Below are 26356 nucleotides of genomic sequence, written 5' to 3' on the forward strand. Positions count from 1 at the left end.
ACTTGGATGGCCCAGGGGCATGAATGGTTACTTAGAGTGCCAGGCTTTAGATGTTTCAGAAAGGACAGGGAGGGAGGCAAAAGAGATGGGGGCATGAAACTGCTGAAGAGAGATAGTGTCACGGCTACAGAAAAGGAGGAAGTCATGGAGGGATTGTCTACTGAATCTCTGTGGGTGGAAGTTAGAAACAGGAAGGGGTCAATAACTCTACTGGGTGTTTTTTTTATCAGTAGTAACAGGGACATTAAGGAGCAGATATGGAGACAGATTCTGGAAGGGTGTAATAATAACAGGGTTGTTGTGGTGGGAGATTTTAATTCCCCAGATAGTGATAGGCCTCTTCATAGAGCAAGGGATTTAGATGGGGTGGAGTTTGTTCGGTGTGTTCAAGAAGGTATCCTGACACAATATGTAGATAAGCCTACATGAGGAGAGGCTTTACTTGATCTGGTATTAGGAAATGAACCTAGTCAGGCGTCAGGTCTCTCAGTGGGAGAGCATTTTGGAGATAGCGATCACAATTCTATCTCCATTACCATAGCATTCAAGAGGTTAGGAAAGCATTTAATCGGAGTAAGGGGAAATATGACGTTATCAGGCAGGAACTTGGAAGCTTAAATTGGGAACAGATGTTCTCAGGGAAATGTACAGCAAAAATGTGGAAAAATGTTCAGTGTATATTTGCATGGCGTTCTGCATAGGTATGTTCCAATGAGACGGGAAGGATGGTAAGGTATAGTAACCATGGTATACAAAGGCTGTTGAAAATTTAATCAAGAAAAAAGGAAAAGCTTATGAAAGGTTCAAAAAATTATGCAATGGTAGAGATCTAGAAGATTATAAGGCTAGCAGGAAGGAGCTTAAGGATGAAATTAGGAGAGACAGAAGGGGCCATGAGAAGGCCTCGGTGAGCAGGATTAAGGAAAACCCCAAGGCATTCTACAAGTATGTGAAGAGCAAGAGGATAAGACGTGAGAGAATAGGACCAATCAAGTGTGACAGACAGACAGACATACTTCATTGATCCTGAGGGAAATTGGGTTTCGTTACAGGCATGCCAACCAAGAATAGTGTAGAAATATAGCAATATAAAACCATAAATAATTAAATAATAATGAGTAAATTACGCCAAGTGGAAATAAATCCAGGACCAGCCTATTGGTTCAGGGTGTCTGACACTCCGAGGGAGGAGTTATAAATTTTGATGGCCACAGGCAGGAATGACTTCCTATGATACTCAGTGTTGCATCTTGGTGGAATGAGTCTCTGGCTGAATGTACTCCTGTGCCTAACCAGTACTTTATGGAGTGGATGGGAGTCATTGACCAAGATGGCATGCAACTTGGACAGCATCCTCTTTTCAGACACCACCATCAGAGAATCCAGTTCCACCCCCACAACATCACTGGCCTTACGAATGAGTTTGTTGATTCTGTTGGTGTCTGCTACCCTCAGCCTGCTGCCCCAGCACACAACAGCAAACATGATAGCACTGGCAACCACAGACTCATAGAACATCCTCAGCATCATCCAGCAGATGTTAAAGGACCTCAGTCTCCTCAGGAAATAGAGACGGCTCTGACCCTTCTTGTAGACAGCCTCAGTGTTCTTTGACCAGTCCAGTTTATTGTCAATTCGTATCCCCAGGTATTTGTAATCCTCCACCATGTCCACACTGACCCCTTGGATGGAAACAGGGGTCACCGGTGCCTTAGCCCTCCTCAGGTCCACCACCAGCTCCTTAGTCTTTTTCACAGTAAGCTGCAGATGATTCTGCTCGCACCATGTGACAAAGTTTCCCACCGTAGCCTTGAGCCTCATCTCCCTTGCTGATGCATCCAACTATGGCAGAGTCATCAGAAAACTTCTGTAGATGGCAAGACTCTGTGTTGTAGTTGAAGTCCGAGGTGTAGATGGTGAAGAGAAAGGGAGACAGGACAGTTCCCAGTGGAGCCCCAGTGCTGCTGACCACTCTATCTGACACACAGTGTTGCAAGCGCACGTGCTGTGGTCTGCCAGTCAGGTAATCAGTAATCCATGACACCAGGGAAGCATCCAGCTGCATCACCGTCAGCTTCTCACCCAGCAGAGCAGGGCGGATGGTGTTGAACGCACTGGAGAAGTCAAAAAACATGACCCTCACAGAGCTCACCGGCTTGTCCAGGTGGGCGTAGACACGGTTCAGCAGGTAGACAGCGGAAAGTGTGTATGGAACTGGAGGAGATAGCAGAGATACTTAATGAGTACTTTGCTTCAGTATTCACTAAGGAAAAGGATCTTGGTGATTGTAGGGATGACTTACACTGGATTGAAAAGCTTGAGCATATAGACATTAAGAAAGAGAATGTGCTGGAGCCTTTAGAAAACATCAAGTGGTGTAAGTCTCCAGGACCAGATAAGATGTACCCCAGGCCACTGTGGGAGGTGAGGGAGGAGATTGCTGGGCCTCTGGCGATGATCTTTGCATCATTAACAGGGATGGGGGAGGCTCCAGAGGATTGGAGGGTTGCAGATGTTGTTCCCTTATTCCAGAAAGGGAGTAGAGATAGCCCAGGAAATTATAGACCAGTGAGTCTTACTTCAGTGGTTGGTAATTTGATGGAAAAGATCCTGAGAGGCAGGATTTATGAACATTTGGAGATGCATAATATGATTCGGAATAGTTGGCATGGCTTTGCCAAAGGCAGGTCGTGCCTTACGAGCCTGATTGAAGTTTTGAGTAAACACATTGATGAAGGTAGAGCAGTAGATGTAGTGTACATGGATTTCAGCATGGGATCCAAGTGGACCTTGCTTTCTGGATCCAGAATTGGCTTGCTCACAGAAGGCAGCAAGTGGTCATATTCTGCATGGAGGTTGGTCACCAGTGGTGAGCCTCAGGGATCTGTTCTGGGACCCCTTCTCTTTGGGATTTTTATAAATGACCTGGATGAGGAAGTGGAGGGATGGGTTAGTAAATTTGCTGATGACACAAAGGTTGGGGAGTGTTGTGGATAGTGTGGAGGGATGTCAGAGGTTACAGTGGAATATCAATAGGATGCAAAGCTAGGCCGAGAAGTGACAGGTAAGTGTGAGGTGGTTCATTTTGGTAAGTCAAGTATGATGGCAGAATATAGTGTTAATGGTAAGACTCTTGGCAGTGTGGAGGATCAGAGGGATCTTGGGGTCCAAGTCCATAGGACACTCAAAGCTGCTGCGCAGGTTGACTCTGTGGTTAAGAAGGCATACGGAGCATTGGCCTTCATCAACCATGGGATTGAGTTCAAGACCCAAGAGGTATTGCTGCAGCTATATAGGACCCTGGTCAGGCCCCACTTGGAGTACTGTGCTCAGTTCTGGTCACCTCACTACAGGAAGCATGTGGGAACTATAGAAAGGGTGCAGAGGAGATTTATAAGGATGTTGCCTGGATTGGGGAGCATGCCTTATGAGAATAGTTTGAGTGAACTCTGCCTTTTCTCCTTGGAGCATCGGAGGATGAGAGTTGTCCTGATAGAGGTGTACAAGATGCTGAGAGGCATTGATTGTGTGGATAATCAGAGGCTTTTTCCCAGGGCTGAAATGGCTAATATGAGAGAGCACAGTTTTAAGGTGCTGGGGTGTAGGTACAGAAGAGATGTCGGGGATAAGTTTTTTACACAGAGAGTGGTGAGTGCATGGAAAGGGCTGCAGGTGGCGGTAGTGGAGGCGGATATGATAGGGTCTTTTAAGAGACTCCTGAATATGTACTTGGAGCTTAGAAAAATTAAGAGGGGCTGTGGGTAACCCGAAGTAATTTCTAAAGTAAGTACATGTTCAGCACAACATTGTGGGCTGAAGGGCCTGTATTATTCTGTAGGTTTTCTATGTTTCTACAATCTTCTTGACAACCCTCTGACGTGGACAGTGTCTTTAACTTGCACAGAAGTGGGGCAGTACTCCCTGATGAAAGCCTGTCAAAGTTTGTGCTATAATGTTCCAAAAGTGTCTGCTGGATGTGTGTGGATAACAGTGGATAGTTGCTACTGTACACCCAGATTCCTTTTTGCAAAGGAGGACCACAGACGATAATTCTGTAAAAAAAATTGAGCTCCACATTAGAACTTCTAGCCCATTTACTTTAACCCCTCTTCTAGTTTTAAGAGATCAAACAGAGAAGCCAGCTGAGTCAGTATGTTGATTTTCACCACCATTACATTTCTGCATGTCTGTGAAGCCAGTGATCTGCTCAGCCTATGCCTGCTGCCATTAGCTATAAGAAAGTTAATCATGCTGCCAGTATTTATATTGGTAATCTAATAGCAGCCAGCAAACTGCAGTGCTAAGTACCATAGACAAAACAGCACACAATGAAGAATATCTGGAGTTGTATTCACAACAACTAAGAGCTATTTTTACCATTTGATTAAATATTTATTGGACGCTCAATTTTTCCCCAGTAAGTAAAGCTTTCACAATCTGTCACTTCCCCTTAGTGCCTTTATCAGTATGATTGGAAGGATATATCTGAATGATACCCATTTTATTACAGAGTTTTATTTTTTATATATAATAGCAATGCAGTTATTTCCTACTTTACAAATAATTCTTGTCTCATATAATGAACTGCCCAATCGTTTTTATTTATTGTCCTCGATATCATGTTAATTGAATATATATTAAATAGGATGGTCGGTAGTGTAGTGGTTAGCACAACAAGTGACCTGGGTTCAATTCCTATTGTTGTCTGTTCTGCCTGTTCTACCAGTGACCACATGTGTTTCCTCCGGATGCTCTGGTTTCCTCCCACAGTTCAAAGACCAACCGGTTGGTAGGCTAATCGGTCATTGTAAATTACTAGGCTAGGGTTAAGTTGGGGGATTGCTGGGCACTGTGGCTTGAAGAGCCCAAGGGGCCCATTCTATGTTGTATCTCAATTTTAAAACATTAAATTTCTGTAGCAGAATTGCAACTATTGTTCAGATTAATTTTGTAGAGGAATGGGTCAGCCGTCACCTCCAACCTTCTCAGTTTCTGGGAGTCACCAGTCATCAGCAGTTCCTGCTTTAAAACAACAGAGTTCGGAACAACATAGCCTAACAGAGGAGTTTAATTTATCTGGAGACATCACATTAAAGTCAATATGCTGTATAAAAATAGAATTAACTATGACAGGAACCTCAGACATCAGTTAGCACTCCTGACCTAAATTTATGTACTGAGTGTACATTGGAAACTTTGCCTCCCTTATAACATTCCTGATATTTTTCATTCATTAAAGTTAATTACTGGAAATTATGCTCCATTCCTGTCTTTTAAAGATATTCCAACACTGCTAATTTATAAATCTTGCCACAGCAAAATCTCTCTACGTTATTCTTGTTTGCATACCCTCTATTCTAGCAGTTAGGCAGTGTTTAAGCATAATTGTCTATGTTTTTTCACCAGTGGAGGAAATCCAGCACTTCGAGTGGAAGTAAATGAGCCCTCATCAGAGGTAAGTTAAAAGTGATTAAGTAAGTTTAACTAAGTTATTGCAGCTGATACCTTAATCTATGAAAGGTAAGCAGCAATAGGATTGAGGAAAAGTTATCAATTTATTGAGATATATAATTTTCAAATACTGTTTATGTTAATAAATTATTAAATTTGGGAAGATAAACCTTGATTTTCTCATCAGCGTTGTTATAACTCCAGCTTTAACTTACTTATTCTAACAGTGGTGCTAAGGATTTGGAAAATCAAGGCTCATCAATGAACAATAATAATGAGAAGATTAGGATTTGCTTTTCTATAATTATACCTTCCTCTGTTATATAAAATGAATACATGCTATGCTGACCTGGTTCCTCAGTAATTTCATTAATAAATAATCAAGAGAGAAAGCTGACTCACGAATAGCGTGGAAGGCCTTACTTAACCTTTGATCTGCACTGAATAAACGTATTAGTTGATCTTGGTGCTGATACATAATGTTTTTGACTGTCTAGATGTGCCGAAGTATGCATCCAAGTTAAAGCTATGAATGTATTAGTTTCACTGAGGAAAATATTCATCATGGGTTGTAGTATAAAACAGGCAGCATATTTTGCCCATTGATGCTAACCCTCCTGAGCACCCTATGTTGTCAACCCACCAAAGCACCTTATATTCTCTTACGTTAAATTTGGCAAAACTGATGATAGACTAACCACTTGATTTGCATTATCACCTCAGAAGAATACAATGGCGGGTTAAAGACCCGCAGAGCGTAGGCCACTCCCAGTTGTAGGTCAGTAAAGTCAAACTGAAAGTTTTCTGAATGAGATACTGGAGAGCTGCCATTACTTTAGAAGCATTCTTCAGCATTAGTCAACACATTCAGAAAGAAGAGCGAAATGAACTGGTATCATGAAAGAAGTGCATCATTTCCTGTCTCACTTCACAATTAATTGCAGGAAGAATTTATTCCAGGCAAATTTCTTGCTGCATATTGACTCAAACCCAAATTTTCCATTCACTCTTCCTTTACCCATCTGTCCAAGTAACTTGAATATTGACAGTTTTTACCTCAACATTTAATTAACACTTGTTTATATAAAAATGCCTCACAGTACTCGTTTAGATAAAAAAAAGCCTCCTTTGAATGTCTTACAAATAGACTTCTAGCTATTGTTCCTCTTTTATAGCTTCTCAGTTTCTAACTGCAAACTTCTTCAATGCAGGCGACACCCACGTTGCAGTCATTCGGGTAAAGGAAATTCATTCCTTACAGAATTTACAAACAATTTCCATAAAACTCGATATTTAGAATAATTTTTTTTCTTATAGCACTTACGTGAAAAAAGCACCTCAGGTTCACATTACAGAAAGTCATGATAAGGACCATTATCTGGGAATGCAAGCCCTCCCATAATGCAGGAGTCATTTGTATACTTTGTCACAACTAGCAGCAGTTTAAAGAAAATCTGCTGCTTTTTTTCCCCAGCCTGTATTGTTGTATCTAAACAAGACCTAGTTTGCAAAATATTTCTTCAGACTTGGATTTCCCCTTATCACTCAGCATCCCACTGAGGGGTGTCTTTTTTCTTCCCCACTGATGCTGACTGACCATTTGAGCACTTAGAGCATTTTCCTTCACTTTCTTTAGCCCACCAGCATCTGCAGTTTTTTTTTTGCTCCAACCAGAGGACACCCATGAATTAATCTGCAGTATTTTTAACAAATCGTGCCTTCCTTTGTGTATGCAAATTAGCTATGAGTTATATTGTGAACTGTGTACTCATGCATGGAAATAATTTAGTCTGCAGTAAATTAGATGATCACAAGCATTAATTCCCTGCCTTTGTGCAGCATACAATCAATGTTCCAGAAAAATTGACCAGCTCTTTATTTTACTGGCATATCGTTTGGCCTTGTTAAAATAAGAACTAATTTTACTGGCAATAGCTATTTAAACGAGATATCAAAAGAAAGAGTCCACCACATTAATTAAGCAAGTCTACTTCCATGTGCTTAAAAAAGCACAGCACCATTATCACCATGATCACAGGGTGATCTTTGCAAAGAAGGAGGCCATTTGTTCATTGAATCTGTTCTAGCTCTTTGTAAAAGCAATCTTGTTACCATGCCATTTGCAAATTATTTCCTTTCCAATGTTTTGCAGTTGCCCTTTAATGCTACAATTGAATCTGCATCCACTCCTACTCCTGGCAGCGAAATCCAGACTCTGACCATACCCTCTGTAAAAAAAAAAGTACTTCATGTACTTTTGCTTATCACCTTCATTCCGTGGCACATAGTTCTTGACCACTCCACCATAGGGAACAATTTCTCTCTTATCTTTTCTTCCTATACTTTGTCCATTCCTTTCATGATATTAAGTACTAATGTCAGATCTCCTCTGGTCCTAGGAGAATGCACCCCAACTCCTCCTCACCCAGTTTTTTCCCAGCTACTCCCCAAACCTCCTAATTTTCCCTTGTGTAGTGTCCAGATATGCACACAGTGCTGCAAACTTACATCCGTCCCACAACATGAGGGAGTAAAAATCTTTGCATTATGACTCCGTTGTGATGTACAGACATGTGAATTTAAAAGCCTAATGGGTTGGAGAAGAAAGCTGGCTTTAATGCTGCGGTACCGTTTGCCAGACGGAAGCAGCTGAAGCAGTTTCTGATTGGGGTGACTGGTGTCTCCGATGATCTTCCAGCCCTTCTTTCTGCAGCTGCTGCTATAAATGTCCTCAAAAGGAGGGAAGTTCACATCCACAGATGTGCTGGCCTGTTGGTAACACTCTCTGCAGCAGCCAATGATCTAGGTTGGTGCAGTTTCTGTACCAGGTGGTGATACAGCCAGTCAGTATGTTCCATCACCAACTGTTCCCTCCTGTGCTCAGACTTCCCTTGACCTGCTCTCACAATCTAACTGTTTTGCCCTGCTTGGTCTACAATCACAAGTATATGGAGGAAAGACAAAATCAGAATCAGGTTTAATATCACCGGCATATGTTGTGAAATTTGTTGTTTGTGGTAGCAGTACAATGTGATACATAATAATAAAAAAACTATATGCTAAAATATATATATATAATAAATAAAATAAGTAGTCAAATAAAGAGCAAAAATTAAAAAAAAATAGTGAGGTGGTGTACATGGGTTCATTGTCCATTCAGAGATCTGATGGTGGAGGGGAAGAAGCTGTTCTTAAAACATTGAGTGTGTGTGTTCAGGCAGTCCTGCTGAAGGGTCTCAGCCCAAAAGCTCGACTGTTTGCTCTTTTCCATAGATGCTGCCTGACCTGCTGAGTTCCTCCAGCCTTTTGTGTGTGTTGCTTTGGATTTCCAGTACTTGCAGATTTTCTTGTACTTGTACCTCCTCAATGTCAGCAATGAGAAGAGGGCATGTGCTGGGTGATGGGGGTCCTTTCTGATGCATGCCACCTTTTTTGAGGCATCTTCTTTTGAAGCTATCCTTGATGCTGGAGAGGATAGAGCCCATCATAGAAATGGAACTTTCCTTGATTGATTAAGGTATTTTCTTCTGTTGATGTTTAATAGGATATTGTTATCTTATTATCAACGTGATTTCAAGTCTATTGTATTCATAATTTACTCATTATTATGTTATGTTTTTTTGTGTATATATGAAAATCAATAAAAAGATTGAAAAAGAAAAAAAAAGAAAAAGAAAAAAAAAAGTAGAAATGGAACTTTCTGCAGCTTGTTCTGTTCCTGTGCAGTGGCCCCTTCATACCAGATGGTGATGCAACCAGTTACATCCATAGAAATTTGCAAGGGTCTTTGGTGACATAACAAGTTTCCTCAGACTCCTATTGAAGCAGAGGCGCTGTTGTGCCTTCTTTGTAATTGTGTCAATATGTTGGGCCCAGAGTAAATCTTCAGAGAGGTTGACACCCAGAAACTTGAAACTGCTCACCCTTCCCACAGCTGATCCCTCGATGAGAACTGGTGTGTGTTCTCTTGAATTCCGCTTCCTGAAGTCCACAATCAGTTCTTTGGTCTTACTGACATTGAGTGCAAGGTTGTTTTTGCAACACCATTCAACCAGCTGACCTATCTCATTCCAAAGATAGATCCCAACATATATGATAGGTCCTGACATATTGGTGGCATAAAGAAGGCAAGACAGCAGTTATGTTTCATCGGGAGTTTGAGTAGATTTGGTTTGTCACTGAAAACATTCAAAAACTTCTGTAAGATGTACTGTGGAGAGCATTCTGACTGGGTGCATCACCTCTGGTATGGGGGGGGGGAAGGGGGAGTGGGACTGCTACTGCACAGGATTGACTTAAGCTGCACAGAGTTATAAAATTAGTCAGCTCCATCATGGGTATTAGTCTCCGCAGTATAAAAGACAATTTCAAGGAGCTGTGTCTCAGAAAGGTGATGTCCCTTATTAAGGACCACTATCACGCAAGGCATGCCCTTTTCTCACTGTTACCATCAGAAAGGAGATACATAAGCCTGAAGGCACACACTCAGTGACTGAAGAACAGCTTCTTCTCCTCTGCCATCCAATTCCCAAATGGACTTCAAACTCTTGAGCACTACCTTACTACTTTTTAAAAATTTCTGTTTTTGCACTATGTACCTTAATTTAACTACTTAATATACATATATATATTTACTGTAATTCAGTTTTATTCTATATTGATCATGTATTGCATTGTACTGCTGCAACAAAGTTAACAAGTTTCACAACATATGTCGATGATACTAAATCTGCTTCTGATTCTGTACGCTTCCTTGTCTCCATCTGAAATTCTACAAATAATATTTGTATCATCTGCAGATTTTTAGATGGCATTTGAATTGTGCCTATTGTACATTGTATGCTTATTGCTGTGCGATAAATGTATACGGCCCCAACTGTTACACACGAGGTCTTGACTCATGCGTCTGATGCACTGAAGGATAGAGACACCATTACTTGCAAAGCTTATTGAGACAAGTATGCTAATAGCAATAGCACCTCTGTTAATTTGACACAACTTTCTAGGCATTGAAGAATTTCTAGCCTTTCTAGTTCCAGCACGCTCACAGTTACAGGGATCCAGCTTCAATCCTACTATCAGGTGCTAATAATGTAGAGTTTGCTTGTGTGTCAAGTAATCACATGGGTTTCCTTCCAATATTATAACCTCTTGCTGTAAGAAAGTTGGAAATCTAATTAAAAGGCATTGACAGATGTAAGAGAATAAGTTGCAAGAGTACAGAGAAGTAAAGAGAAAGGGGAATGGGACTAAATGAATTTTATCTGACAGCCAGTGTAATCAAATAGGCCAAGTGGTCTCCTTCTGTGCCACTATAAGATTTAAGAAAGTTTTACAAATACAGCACCCAGTAGGACTAGTAACATAATAACTCCTAAGAATTCTAAATTCTACTGTTATCAAGAAAAAAAAATCAAAACTTTAAGCCTTCTGACTGCAATTGAAAGTTATTACTGAAACCGATAATTCCAGATTTTATATCTGATACTTACTATTCACTAAGGCTTGGCATCTGTGTTTACAGCTGTTGCTTACTGAGAATTAAACGATCTGCATCAGAGAAATCTAAATGAGTGAAATATGCGGTACATATTTAGAGCTGTTAATGCATACCCAAGCTTTACCTTTGTATTTTAAGATATCACTTGATCATCAGTTTTGTTTATCTGCAGACTCTGCCAGCATTGAGGAAGGTTTCAATTAGCTCAATGTTTCCATAGCGCTTCTCAGTAAAGTTCCAAGCCAGCAGCATTTCACCTTACTACAGCAAGTTCCCAAGCACCAGCAGTGATACCTGCGCTACTTTTCAACCTGGTTTTATCTTTGTTTCTTATGTCAAAGAGTTGGGCCACTGTAACCCCTGAAGTTAGTAATTCATTTGATTAATATTGAAAGAACAATGCAGATCATAGGAAGTATGCTATCGTTTGAGTGTTGCCATATTTGCAGACCTTGCAATGGGCCCAAGCTACCCATCTTTCAAGCAGATTCCGGCATCTCCTTGTTATACAGTTCTATGTTTTATTGGGTTTAATGGAAAAAGCAAACATTGCATAATTTTAGACTTAGAATGCTCGTGTGCTAACATAATATCTGTTAAGCAAGATTTTAACACAACAAATTATGTGCTAAGTGATTTGTTATTGCTTTGTTTGTCTGGATATTTGAAGCATAGTCTAAATGGGATTAGTTCAGGAAGATACTTGGTTTGGCATGAACATGTTGGACCAAAGGTCTGTTTTCATGCTGTGTAACTCTATTACTCTAATTAGAGCTAAATATTTCATGAGAAAAGTTAGATCACATGGAAGGATGCATGAAGTTTGAAGTTCTCCAATAAATGACAACTGGTGCTCAGCCAACTGATAATTTTAAATCTGAGTTAGATGGATATTTGGTAACTGAAGCTATGTGGGATGAAAAATGTGGAGTTGTCCAGGATTTAGTTGGTCAGCAGAGCAAGCTCCAGGAGTTAAGTGGCCTATTCCTATTCTTGTCTTCCTGTGGATCAGAGCATGACAGACCAAGAACATGACTCATTTCTCTTGACTAGTCCTTGCAACAATTAGAGAGATCATGGAAGAATCGTTTTTTCTGTGGCATGTCTTTGCACGCTTTTTCTTCTTGCAGTCAGAAAAATGACCTTTTCTGGTGAGTCGAGTCCAGATCTGTCCAAGAATCAGGAAAATATAGGGTGTTAGGAGATAGGAACAGGAGTAGTTACTTATCTTATTGAATTCTTGCACCATTCAAGAGGAATGAGTATGGAGGATATTAAGAGGGAAACACTTATTTTAATTTGAGTTGGGCAAACCTGCTGTCAATATGTAGATCATTTTGAATACTGTTAAAAATACACTTGGGAGGTTCTTGATTTCAATGTTAATTCTAAACAAAGAAATATAGTGTAGTGCTAGATATTCACAAACATTTTTGCTGTTATTTTACATATTTTCCTTAGAACTTAAGTATGCCTTGCAAGTTGATCGGTTAACCGAAAATTATTTTGTCTACTTAGAATGAAGATGTAAATGATGCTAATAAGTCAGATGGCTCAGAAGATGATTTTGAGGAAATGAATCTATCATTATTGTCTGCACGGAATTTTCCACGGAAAGCAAGTCAGACCAGTATATTCCTCCAGGAATGGGATATTCCATTTGAGCAACTAGAAATTGGAGAACTCATTGGTAAAGGACGGTTTGGGAAAGTCTATCATGGTCGTTGGCATGGAGAGGTCGCGATCCGCTTGATTGATATTGAAAGGGACAACGAGGACCACCTGAAGCTCTTCAAAAGGGAAGTGATGGCATACAGACAAACCAGGCATGAGAATGTGGTACTTTTTATGGGAGCCTGTATGAGTCCTCCTCACTTGGCTATTATCACCAGGTAAATGGCAGTTTAATATCGTTTACTTTGTGAGTTAATTTAAAAGCTAGAACAAATATTGAATAGCTATAACAAGTAAGATTATAAATTTCTGCAATTCATTTTAGGAGTATAACACACTCAACTTTTTCATTTTAGAGAGAATAACACTTTCAACCTTTTCACATGCAACATAAAGTCTAATAAAAATTGAATGGGTTGCTATGTGATGTGAATCACCATTTATGAGTTGACACAGAGATGTTTATCTCGTATTTTTCCAGGCCATATGTGACTCTTAATGTTAAGCTTGACACTGCAGAATAACCTGTAAAAAATGTGCCCTTTTTTATTCTTCCCATTCAATTATAATGCCAATTAAAAGTGGATCCATGTGTTACGTAACTAGGTTGATTAAATATACTGGACACTATTTTTTTCAAAGGTTTTGTTTCACCAGAAATTTTTCTTTGTTTATGGGACCCAAATATTATTTCAGACTACGTGTTTCATGTAGAAAACTGGAGCAACGAGACATTAACTTTCATTGAATATAATATGTTTAATTGCATAACAGTGCTGACACTTTGCAATCGTTCAACAATAATCAACCAGCATTGATGGATCCCAGTTACTCTAATACCATTTCTCCATGACCACAATGTCCTGGTGAAACTTTTCACCACGCTCATCACTAACAGCACCAAGATTTGCAGGGAAGAAGTCTAAATGGGAATGCAGAAAATGAATCTTTAGCGACACGTTGCACTTCATGGTTTTGTATGTTTAAAACATGTTGTCAACCAGCTGCACATAGTTGAGTACTCTGTAGTTGCCAAGAAAGCAACATCCTTGAATACATTCCATGAAATTTTCTCTGGTCCCACTAGAAGTTCTTGAGATTACCTGTTTGATTTGTGGACTAACAAAAATACCTTTCTTAATCTTGGCATCAGTTATACTGACTTAAAATATGTATTGACATAACAAATATAGGTAACTTTAAAAAATGATGTGTGCTAGGGAAATTTCATGGTGATTTTCATGATCAGTAGCCCAAACTCCCCAAGGAAAACCCAAAAGTATTCAGAAACCAAAATCTTTGTTGTCCAGTGATATTATTACATGCAGTACTAACCAAAAAAAAGTTGTTGTTTCCAGTGATCAGAAAAATGCTAATATTATTCTGAAACAAATGTTATCATTGGTATTATTGGTTGTATATATGATACCTGCTGAGTATTCAAAGTTTCATGTAGTTAATAATCACACCTGTAAGGAGTTGATGCAAAGGTAGGAAATGTGTTACAAGCAACTTTGTAGCAATCACGCTGTCAAATGAAGTAAAATCTGAAGCTTAGTGATCCACTTGGGTTTCTCAGTAGCATTTAATTGCAACATAAAACAGTAGAGCACAGTACAGGCCCTTCAGCCTATATTTAAACCTACTCCAACAACTCTTCCTTTCCACATAAACTTCCATTTTGTTTCCATCCGTGTGCCTAACTCAGAGTCTATTAAATATTCCAAATGTATCTGCTGCTATCACCACTCCTGGCAGTGTGTTCCACGTACCCACCACTCTTTGCATTAAAAAAACTACCTCTGACATCCTCCCTGTGCTTTCCTCCAATCACATTAAAATTATGCTTGCTTATGTTAGCCATTGCTAATTGATAAATGGCACTGGCTATCCACTCTATCATCATATACACACCTATCAAGTCACCTCTCACCTTCCTTTGGTCCAAGGAGAAAAGCCCTAGCTTGTTCAACCTTTCCTCACAAGACATACTCTCTAATCCATGCAGCATCCTGGTAAATTTCCTCTGCACAGCACATTCTCTAAAGCTTCCACGTTCTTCCTATGATGAGGTAACCAGAACTGACCACAATACTCCAAGTGTGGTCTAACCAGAGTTTTATAGAGCTGCAATGTTACCCCATAGATCTTGAACTCAGTCCCCTGACTATTGAACGCCAACATGCTATACGCCTTCTAAACCACCCTCTCAACATGTGCGGTAGCTTTAAGGGACCTGTGGACATGTTTCCCGAGCAGTTCCTCCATACTGTTAAGAATCCTGCCATGAACTTGTACTCTGCCTTCAAGTTCGACCTTATATGTATCAACTCACACTTTTCCGGATTAAACTCCATCTGCCACTTCATAGCCCAGATCTGCATCCTATCAATGTCCAGTTGTAACCTCCAACGATTCTGACACTGCTCATAACACCAGTACCCTCAAGCCAGATAATGTTAAAACTAAGTGTAGAATATTTCTACTGTTTGTGGAAGTAGTTAAACTCAGATTCCCTTCTTCATCTGAGAAGCAGGTATTTGCATGAAAGCAAATATTTACGAAGTTTCTTTAATGTTCGGCTCAATTTGGTGCCCGTAGTTGTGAATTTCAAATCGATCAATTCATCCATCACAATGAGGGCAGCAACAGGCTGTGGATTTTCTGGCACCTTATATCATGCCAACTATTACTTTTGTTTATTGCTAGCTGCTGATTTGCTTATGGCACTATGAATTATGCCAAAATGGAAATTAGATAGACATGGGCAGCAGACAAGAATGATTAGTGTGTCACTGGCCATGAAGCTGGATATGGTGGATGCTCATAAATATCTTATGCAGTACTGTGCAACAGTCTTCGGCACACATATATATAGCTTTTCACAATACTAGATTTCTTAATGTGGAGTGGAGAGCGAGTTTGTAGATCTGGTGGGAGCGTATGATATTGGGAGTGGTGACAGTGGACTGCTGTGGGAACAGTGTGGGACAGGTGGCAGAGAAGGAGTGCCAGGGGTGGGCGAAAGGTGACCCGGGTGCAGAAACACTTAGCACTGAGTCAGCAGGCAAGATCATTTTTTTCCAAACAATACTTTATTGATCATTACAGAATGTTTCTCTGGTGCTTCCCGCTCCCTCTCCTCTCCCTTCCCCTTTTCTCAACCATGATTCCCCTCTCCCTGTCCCCCTTCCCACTCTCCATGCACAAAGGAGACCATATCAGGAACCGGTTTATCTTCATTCAAATATGTCATATTTGTTTGCTGTTTTTGTGTGGCAGCAGTACAGTGCAATGAATTGAGTTACTATAATACTGTGCAAAGGTCTTAGGCACCCTCGTTTTATATATTGTGCCTAAGACTTTGCACAGTATTGCAAGCAACAAAGCTTAAGCCAAGCTTAGTGAGGATACTCATTCGAGAATAATATCTCATTTTTCTGAAGTCATGGTTTTGATAGCTATAACTGTTTCAATACAGCAGACCGATAATTGCTTTAATCGAGGTCTATCTATTGCAAACCTCAATTTCTGTTACATCCTCAACCTTTCCCTGAAATGTTGCACTTTTCTTTTGTTGCAAATGTATGGTCAAGGCAGATATGTGTGGCTAGTGAGAAAGCCAGTGGCTGAAATGACTTTGTCTCAGGTTGAGAAGACAAGTAAGATAAATGACTGGTCAAAGAACTCTGCATGCAAGATTAGGAAGGTGAGTGGTGGGATCCACAAGTAATAATGTTAGAGTGGAGGTCTAACAGTGAAGATGAGGCTTGAGAGTGGTTTCTAATCAAAGTGGGACGATAGAGGAGGCAGTGGTTATTAGATGTAGTTTGGGCTGAGGGCGATGGAGAGATCAGATCCTCCATCAGCAGGCTGTAACTCAGTTACAAATGTGATTCAGGGCTTGAGAGCAGCATCAATGAGTTGGGACTGAGGCAGTTGCTTCCCACTGTGAAATGACTGGTTAGCTATCCAAAGTGTTGTCAAGTGGCCCCAAAATGGTCATTTGCACTTTTCCAGATAGTCGATTTTCAAGCATAAACAGATCCAATGCACGTAAATCTTAAAGTGCAAGTTACACATAAAAGCTGCTTTACACATGTTGATTTGTGGCAGTGGTCATTTCCAGATCAGTTAGAAGCTATTCATTCTTCAGTGGTTAACACAGTGTACAATACTTCACCGGATCTCCCTTCACTGTTCATAACTATCTTTTTTAAAAATGTATGTTAAAAACTGTTTGCAGCAATTATTGGCTTAATTATCATACGGCGCCAGACAAAAGCTAGGGTCCTCTCAGCATCGGAGTTGATTGAGCTGGTTGTTTCTTTAAAGGTCCTCAGACATGTGGTCACCCTGTGCACAGTCACCTCCTAAACTTCCCACATCTTTTTCCTCTTTTATGTAAACTTCAATATTTTTCTGGGAAATTAAACTGGACATTAGCATTTCAGACATGTTTGTAACACCAGAAAGAGGGTGATTTACAACTTCCATGCATCACTAGTTTGCAATTAAATTTGTATGCACGTTACTTGATTGACTGTTGGGTACAGCCCAATCCTAAAATGCTTTTGGATTTCCGAAAGGAAAGCTGTTGCATTAAAAATGTAAGTTTTTAATTTAAAAAAAATAGTTGATGATACATTTCTCTCAGCAAGAAAGCTTATTCTTTTCATAAATTGTACACATTCAGGCGGACTTAATTTCCTGAGGGGAAACTACTGACTAAATACTCCCTGAATTAGAAACATAGAGTTAAATATATATATTCCCATGTTTTTATTTCTCAAGCAGTTGCTTTTGACAAATTGGATTAACAATGAAAGCAGTATATTGCACATCACTAAGTTTATATTTCAGATCTATTCAGTATATAAAGGAATAACATTCCTGGATTTGCAACTGACATGAAAAAACACAACAGTTTATTTCCATCTATTTCCATCTTGAAGGTGGACTGTAATGACGAATCTGCTGGAAATCGACAGTGATTATTATGACTCTCTAAACTTGTAGTGATTGCATAAAAATTAATAATCTGTTATATGGAATATTGTCATATAGCAACTAGTCATAATCCATGAGAATACCATATAAAATCCTGGCAGGCTGAACAAAATGTAGCGATGTATTCACACCGCTCATTTTGAAGCTGAAATCTTATTAAGAGCTTCCGTTGAAAGCTACATGTTTGGAGAGCTTTACTAATGAGCTAACTGTCTTGCAATCAACCCTGGATCTCCATAAAGTTTCTAAGGAGGATAAAATAACTGGTAGTATCGGTTCTGAGGTTGCTAACAGGCCAGTGTGGAAACCAGAGTCTTTTCCACTGATGGGGTGGGCAATTTGTGAGGTGATCTGCTCCTTCCACCTTCCATGCTGGGCTTATGTGTGTTCCAGATGCCTGGCCTCAAGGCCTTCAATCAGCAACACCTGGCTGATGCATTACTTGATATATTATTAGAATCATCAAAACTTGTAAGATAGAAGAAAGCCATTGGGCGTATTGTACTTGGGTCACCTAAAACAGGTCTATTTTGATCAATCCCACTTCCCATTCCTTGGTCAGTAGCCTTGTCAATTATGACAGTCCATATCACATACAGGTGTCCCCTGCTTTACGAAAGGTTGCTTTACGCCGCTTTGCTTTTACGAAACACTTACATTAGTAACTGTTTTCGCTAACCGAAAAAAATCCAAAGAGGATTTTCGCTTTTGCAAAAAAAGGCGCCCACTTTAAACTTGTGTTTACCCTGAGAAAGACTACCATGACCATGAAGCAGGTGTGTGTGCATGTGTGCACTTATGACGCGTAATGAAAGTTCCTACTTCCACCACTCTTTCAGGCTGTAAGTTCCAAATCTCCCCCCATTGCCTTCTGGTGAGTTTTGTCTGCTCTCCATTCCGCTCTTCTCCTTCTATCAATTAGCTTAATTCTGTATTGCTGGTAGTCCATGTGATTTGCTCTTTTAGGCCTCCACAGTTATATATTTTGTCCATTAATTTTTCCTATACTGCAAATAAAACAACCCTTGCCTGTCCAGAACTAAAATTTTTCAGCTCTGCAAAGACCCTTGTAAATTCCTTACACCCTCTCTAGATTTATTAGATTCTTTTGTGAACCAAATATATGATAAATGAGTGTTCAAAACAGTGTGCAGCATCCCAGCATGGCTTCATCAGTGATTAATACAGTTCCAACATGGCCTTGCTGCTCTTAAATTCAGTGCCATGATCAATAAAGGCAAGACTGGCATATAGCTTATTAACCACCTTATTAACCAAATCCATAATCCTTGAGTCAAGTTTTTTTTTCATGTGCATAAGAATAGTGAGGTAAAGCTACAATGACAAACTTGATTGCAGCAGCATCACCCGCAACACACAGAACTTAAATTGTACAAAACAGTGAATAGCAAAAGAAAAGAATGTGCAAAACACGACATTACTGCAAAAACAAAAAAATTAAATCAGAGACAAGTCCATAGTTGGGCAAGACATGGTCCATCGTGCTCCATTGCTGAGGTAGGATTAGGGTTATGCAGGTCAGTTCAAGTAAAAGACTTATTGATTATTATCCTTTGCTTTCTCATGCCAAATCAATTTTGGGTCCAATTTCCAATTTATTATTTTCCCTTTGACCCTTTTAACCGAAAACTGAATCTTATAAGTGTGAAATAATATAATTTACTTGTATCATTTATTATCCTTTTAAAAAAAATGTAGAATAGAGAATTTACAACTTGAATGCTGCACACATTTCTCAATCTTCTCTCTGCCACGGCAGTGGAAGTCAAGGCCCATTAGCTTCAGGTTTTTGAAGGGAGGACTAACCATTCACTTCAAAGACTGCTTTAACCTTTCAGGCATGCATTTAAATTTTCTTTGTCTTGTTCTCATTGAATTTCACATTTGATGTCATTGGAATGATATAGAGAGCTGAGGCAATTATATGGCTCCATCCAGCTTTATGTAGCAGTTCAGTGCAGTAACGATCCCCATTAGTTATTTTCTCTGATGAAAAAATTCATCCTGTAACCACGGTAGATCTGAAGTGTGGTATTTTGTTCACTTTCACCTCCTTAACTCTTTCTTAACTCAGGACACCTGCGACTGAAATCTTCGATGAATCTCGAGACTTCAATATTCCAGTGCACCTCAGACTGGTTACTCTTGTTCTCTCCTGTGTAAGATAAAATACATCCAGGATTCTGCCACCTGTACCCTATGCTTGTTTACTTACTATGAGTGCCCCCAATGTAAAATTGTCACCCTTTTTTCAGAATTGGAACCAGAATAAATTTTATAACCACTGACATATGTCACAAAATTTGTTTTGCAGCAGCAGTACCTTGCAGGACACAACAATGACTATAGTTTACAAAATAAAATTAAGCAGATAGTGTGAAGGAGAAATAGTGAGGTAGTGTTCATGGGATCATCGTCTGTTCAAAAATCTGATGGCAGAGGGGAAGAAGGTGTTCGCAACATGTTGAGTGTGGGTCCTCAGGCTTTTGTACCTCCTCCCCAAGGGTAGCAATGAGAAGAGGGCTGCTCTTGAATGGTGATGACCCTTAATGAAGGATGTTTCCTCTTGAGGCACCGCCTTCTGAGGATGTCCTCAATGGTGGAAGGCATGTGCTTGTGGTGGACCTGGCTGTCTGCAACCCACTATTGCCTCTATCTATCCCGTAGACTGGAGGCTTCATACTAGGCTGTGATGCAATCAGTCAGAATTCTTTTTACTGTACATCTTTGGAAGTTTCCTAGAGTTTTTGGTGATAGATTGTATCTTTTCAAACTCCTGATAAAGTATAGCTGCTGGCGAGCTTTCTTCATGCTTGATCTAAAATACTGATGGCCAGGTACTTGAAGCTGCTCAGTCTATCCACTGCTGACACTGATGTGTGTTCTTCCAACTTCCCCTTCTTGAGGTACACAATCAGTTCCTTAGTTCTACTGATGCTGAGTGCAAGGTGCTTGTTGCTACACTAGTCAAACGGCCAATCTATCTCTCTCCTGTATGACTCCTCATCACCATCTGAGGTTCTGCCAACAATAGTGATGTCACTGGCAAATTTATAGACTACCTTGTGCCTGCAATTTCTTTAGTCTCATCTAGCTCAGCTGCTACCTTCTATCTTTTTATCATATGTTATCATATGAAGAACGTTTGATGGCTCTGGGTCTGTACTTGCTGGAATTCAGATTCAGTTTATTGTCATTTAGAAACCACAAATGCAATGCAGTTAAAAAATGAGACAACATTCCTCCAGAATGATATCACAAAAACACATGACAAAACAGACTACACTGGAAAATCCACATAACGTTTGACATCCCCAGTCCAGAGTCCGGAGGGACTGCTGCGTATTAATATCGCGCTACCATCTTAGCGCGTTCCCCGGAAAGGAGCTCCAATCCCACCAGACAAACAAGACCAAAAACTAAAGCTACAAGACCTGCACAAAACCACATAGTTACAACATATAGTTACAACAGTACAAACAATAGCACAATTGATTAAAAAAAACAGACCATGGGCACAGTAAAAATAGTCCAAAGATGTTAAAAGACTATGAGTTCAAAAGAAACCACCACACAGTTTCCACAAGTCCTCAGGGTCCCCAATTGACTCGTCATCTCATGCCGGCAGCAGAAGGGAATGCCCCCGCTATGGATTTCCATGGCGCTGCCCGACTCAGTCTTGCAGACGCAGCACACACTGAAAGCGACCTGACCGCAGCGGACTCCGAGTTCTTCGAACCTCCGAGCGTCCGACCATCCCCTCCAGCACAGCTTCTCCGAGCACCATCCTCTGCCGAGCATATTAAGATGGTCCCGCCAACAGCCATCGGCAATGCGACCCCGAGGACTGGGGGCGTGTTCTTCCCTGCAGAGACCCGGACCTCACAGCAGCAGCAGCAATGAAGAAGGTCTTCCTGGAGATTTTCAGATGTTCCTCCGTGGTCCGTGCTCCCACGTCCGTTTTTCATCTGATTATGATTGCGCATGGCACCCCACTTCACAAATAACAGATAATCAGCTCTGGAGTGGCCACTGCAAGCTGCGTCGCATCACCATCTTGGATGAGGGGGGATCTCATTGAAACCTTTCAAATGCTGAAAGGCCTAGACAGAGTAGATGTGGAAAGGATGTTTCTCGTGGTGGGAGAGTCTAGGACAAGAGGACACAGCCTCAGGATAGAGGGGCGCCCTTTCAAAACAGATGCGGAGAAATTTCTTTAGCCAAAGGGTGGTGAATTTGTTGCCACATGCAGCTGTGGAGGCCAGGTTGTTGGGTGTATTTAAGACAGAGATTGATAGGTTCTTGATTGAACATGGCAACAAAGGTCATGGGGAGAAGGCTGGGAACTGAGATTGAGGAGGAGATAGAAAAAAGAATCAGCCATGATTGAATGGCAGAGCAGACAAGATGGGCCAGATGGCCTAATTCTGCTCCTATGTCTTATGGTCTTCTTCCATTTTTGGATGCTTGATAATCCACAAATTTTATTTGATATTATGCTGTGTTCTAGGCCTCACTGCCCCTCTCTGCTGCATTATTTCCCTTTCCTCATTTGTGAGCCTCCTACAACCTCCTTTTTGACCAATCTATCGTTGTTTGCTGAAATGCTTCATCTTATAATGGTCCTGCCAATCACCTTGGAACATCTCGCAGTATTAAAGGCACTATGAAAGTGCAAGCTGTTTTCACTATTTATCCATTTAGAAAAGGAAGCAATGATTTGTTTTGATGTAATGCTTTTCATATTTACAATACATCACATTTCACACTCAGTGGGATGCTTTAGATGTCTGATCATTATTTTGGATGCAAATAGGTCAAACAATTTCTGCACGGTATATATTGTAAGCAAAAGCTGAAGTGGTTGTATGCCTGTCATTTTTAATGTAGTTCGCTGTAACCTGCTATCCAAAGGATTATAAATCATCTCATCAGTTGGAGCATGACTGTACATCTTGAAAAGAAATGAAAAACATACCTTCAGTTTGATACTCTGATAATTATTTTATCATAGATGTTGTTAATTGTTGTTTGGTGATGATTCACATTCCTTGATGAGAACAAGCAACCTGTAATTACTAAAGTGCAAGGCAAGTCTGTGGGGGTGGGGGGAGGAGAGGGATCTGAAACGATCTGTTGCAATGAGATAGATGGTGTTTGGAGAGCCTTGGCATAAGACCAGTTGAGATAAGCATTTTGTTTCTGTGTTGCAAGTGCAATCTGACTATGATGTTATCCTACACATTTTAGAAAATGAATAACATACCAAAAACCAACTAAGAGATTTATTAGTGCATTCCAGTGCCTTTGGGTGCGTTATATTTCATGTAGCTTTTAAAGCAATACCTGCTATAGACAGCGTCCCAAAATGTATGTGAAATATAATATTAAAGTAAAACTGTAATTTGAGGTCTAATCATCTTCAAAGAGAATGCAGTGAAGCTGAGAGAATGACTTTGTGGAAATTCTGCCTTCAACCTGCACCATGTGTCGACAGTGCATTGAATTCTGCCTGTGAAATTCAAATCCCATTTTTCTCAATAGAACTGAGTTTTAGATGGAGATTCCAAAATACTGTAATTAACTTAGAGTAAGTTTAGCACACCAAACTCAGAGTGAATTTCTTGGCAGATGTATTTCCATATTAATTTCAAAGCACAAAATCCAATAAGAAGATCTGGTCAGATTGTAAGAACTTCTACTATATTCTTATATATAAATGTATTTATTTTTATTTATAGATGTGATATCTATATATATTTAGATACTTTATATTTGTATATATTATGTTTATTTTTATTTACATTTATGGAGGTCCATGAGCCAGTCCTCATTAGAGGAACAGAGGTGGACAGGGTCAGTAGTTTTAAATTCCTTGGCATTAACATATCAGAGCATCACTCCTGGGATCAGCACATAAGTGTCATCACAAAGATAGCATAACAGCACCTCTACTTTCTTAAAAGTTTGTATAGCTTTGGCTCGTCACTAAAAAATTTGACAAACTTCGATAGATGCACAGTAGAGAATATCCTAACTGGTTGCATTATGGCTTGATATGGAGACACGGATGCCCAGGAACAAAAAAGGCTCCAGAAAGTGTTGACACAGCCCAGTCCATCACAGGAAAAGCCCTCCTACTACTTAGCACATTTACATGGAGCACTGCCACAATAAATCAGCCTCTATCATCAAAGACCCCCACCATACAGATCATTCTTGCTACCCTTCTTGCTACTGCCATCAGTGACCTACAGACTCACTTTCAATGACTCTTCATAACTTAAGTTTTCAGTATAATTTTATTTGCACGGTTTACCTTCTTTTGCACTATGGTTGTTTGTCAGTCTTTTTTATGTATAGTTTTTTTATTCTATTGTATTTTTCCTGTAAATGTCTGCAAGAAAATTCATCTCAAAGTTATAGAGTTTGAGTAATGGTGAATGGATTGAAAATTGGTTGTTGGACAGAAAAACTTGGTTGTTAGAGGCTGTTTGAGACACATGCCATTGGGAGCATTTAATAGGTAGTGGGAGCTTGTCCCCATTACCATCCCCCAGTTGTAGCAACCTTAAGGAATCAATATGTATTGTGTTAACTAGTGATTTCATTAGGTGCATTCCTGACACAGGAATAAGATCAACTGCACTATTTTGTTAGTGACCTAAAGTGTCCGGTCCAACTTCATGATGGGCACAGCTTCACTCATTGAAGATTGGTAAAGTGAACAGCACCTATTAAAAAGGATTTAAAATTATTATTACAATGTGAAAACAATGATAGCATACGCAAACCATTTTTCGGTTTTTTTTAAGAAACCAGTCTAAGTCACAAATGCAGAATGTTTTTCAGTTTCAGTGTGAACTTTCAAAGCTGCAAGCTAAGGTATCAGCTCTCTAAGGTATGGTGCTCTCAGTTAAGTGTTGGATTTTTTACACAGAACAGTCAAGCCACAGAATGCCATTGAACTTGTGATTTATTTTACTCTTCTCAGTAAACCTGATATGTTCTCTGTAGTTTGCTGAATATTATTAATCTATCAGAAAGTTTCTAGCCTTGTGAGACATGATCTACATATTTGTATGATTCCCCCATCTCATTCTGAACAGCTGAAGAGTGAACTCGTTTTTGTATATTCCACAATATTAGAAGACAAGTATACTTCCTTCCATGTGCCCCTTGACTTCGGCTACTCTTGTGTTTTATACCTGCTTCTGGTCACATCTTCAAGATAACTTATTAAACTGCTTAATTGGCTCTGTGTATTTTGTCCCACCACCTTGCCCGATACACTTTGAGTCGAGTGGACACTAAAAGGATATGGCAAGAACCAGGTAAATCTCAACTCAGTCTCTAGTGCCCAGAGGACTAGCCTGTTGTTGATTAAGATGCTGAGTGCTCTCAAAATCCCCAAGTTGTTCTTAAATTTGCATGTATTACATAACTAATATTCTGTAACATTGCATACAAATAGCATTGCATTGGCTGAGGACTCTTGTCTAAGAAATGTATTTGATTTTGAAGTTACTGAAGAATGGAGAAAGGAGGAGATTCGGATTTTGTTTCCTTCAAATTTTAGAGTTATTTAATGCTTCAGCCTAGAATTGTGTATTCTCTTTCTCATGAAAGCTGAGACCTTCTTCTTACTTCACATTTATTATGACATTGATATACCCAAAACTCTCCTTCAGTGTTTTTACCAGCCAGGTTATTTGTTCAAAGCATTTCTTGACATCACTGGCCTCCCTGTCAAAAAGCTGATCTGAATTTCAAATTGAACAGTTTTAGGGTAGGTGGTAAGTATGGAACTGGAGAAGGTGGAGGTGGTGTGAATATAAAGATAGTTTTGCAGGGGGAAACTTACATGCAACCAGTGGGCTTGAGAAAATAGTAAGCAGTGAGTCCCCGACATTCACTTACACTAGCTATATGAGAAGGCTTCCTGTCCCATGAGGGTTTGTCAACCGTGTCTCATTGTTTAAAAGTGGACATTAAATATTTATTAGTCTGTTTCAAGTCAATGCTCTGAGTAGTAATCACATGGCAAGGAACCAAGTTTCCAGACAGAAAATGCAGTCTGTTGATAGTTGTCCTTATAACACATCAATAAAGCAGAACATGGGTAATTGTTACTATTCTGCATTTAAACACATTAAAATACATATTTTCCAGTGTCCACAGAAATAAATGCAGCAGCTAATGAACTGAGAGTAGATGTCAAAACAGTTGTCATTTCCAGTCATTTGCACAAGTATAGTTCCTGGGTGTGATTGAAGGCAGAATTATCCAGTTATTTTCGTTCTGGACCAGGAAGCACCCAGGTTCTTTTTTATTAAACAATAGTCAAATATTTAGCAGTTTGTATCGTTTAAAGGGGAAATGAAATATATCGTGTTTGATGGCAGAATTTGACTTAATTGGAAGAATTTTCTGAGTTCAATGAAAGGTCCTTTTTGATATGATGATATTAGTGAATAAGGACATTGTAATTGGTATGGTGTACATGAGTATTCAAATGGTATTTGATGAAGGACTGGATGAGAGAGACTTGCCATAGTAGCCGGTATCAGCATAGATAGGAAATCAGCAAAGTAGAAGGAAGCAGAGTAATAGTGAATGGTCATTTATCAGACAAGGAAAAAGTATAGAATGGTACATCCCAGACGTTAATACCAGCACCATTGTTTTTTTTAAATAACA

General features: G+C 39.8%; 1 protein-coding gene across 1 annotated transcript in view; it reads left to right on the forward strand.

Annotated features, from left to right (window-relative positions):
* ksr2 (kinase suppressor of ras 2) overlaps positions 1–26356 on the forward strand; it is a 365555-nt gene that overhangs the window by 290615 nt on the left and 48584 nt on the right. Inside the window, exons 14-15 of the mRNA XM_059986939.1 lie at positions 5412–5455; positions 12470–12843. Coding sequence (XP_059842922.1) covers positions 5412–5455; positions 12470–12843 — 418 coding nt within the window. The remainder of the gene's footprint in view (positions 1–5411; positions 5456–12469; positions 12844–26356) is intronic.

The sequence above is a fragment of the Hypanus sabinus genome, chromosome 13, assembly GCF_030144855.1.
Source record: "Hypanus sabinus isolate sHypSab1 chromosome 13, sHypSab1.hap1, whole genome shotgun sequence".
In the NCBI taxonomy this organism is placed as follows: Eukaryota; Metazoa; Chordata; class Chondrichthyes; order Myliobatiformes; family Dasyatidae; genus Hypanus; species Hypanus sabinus.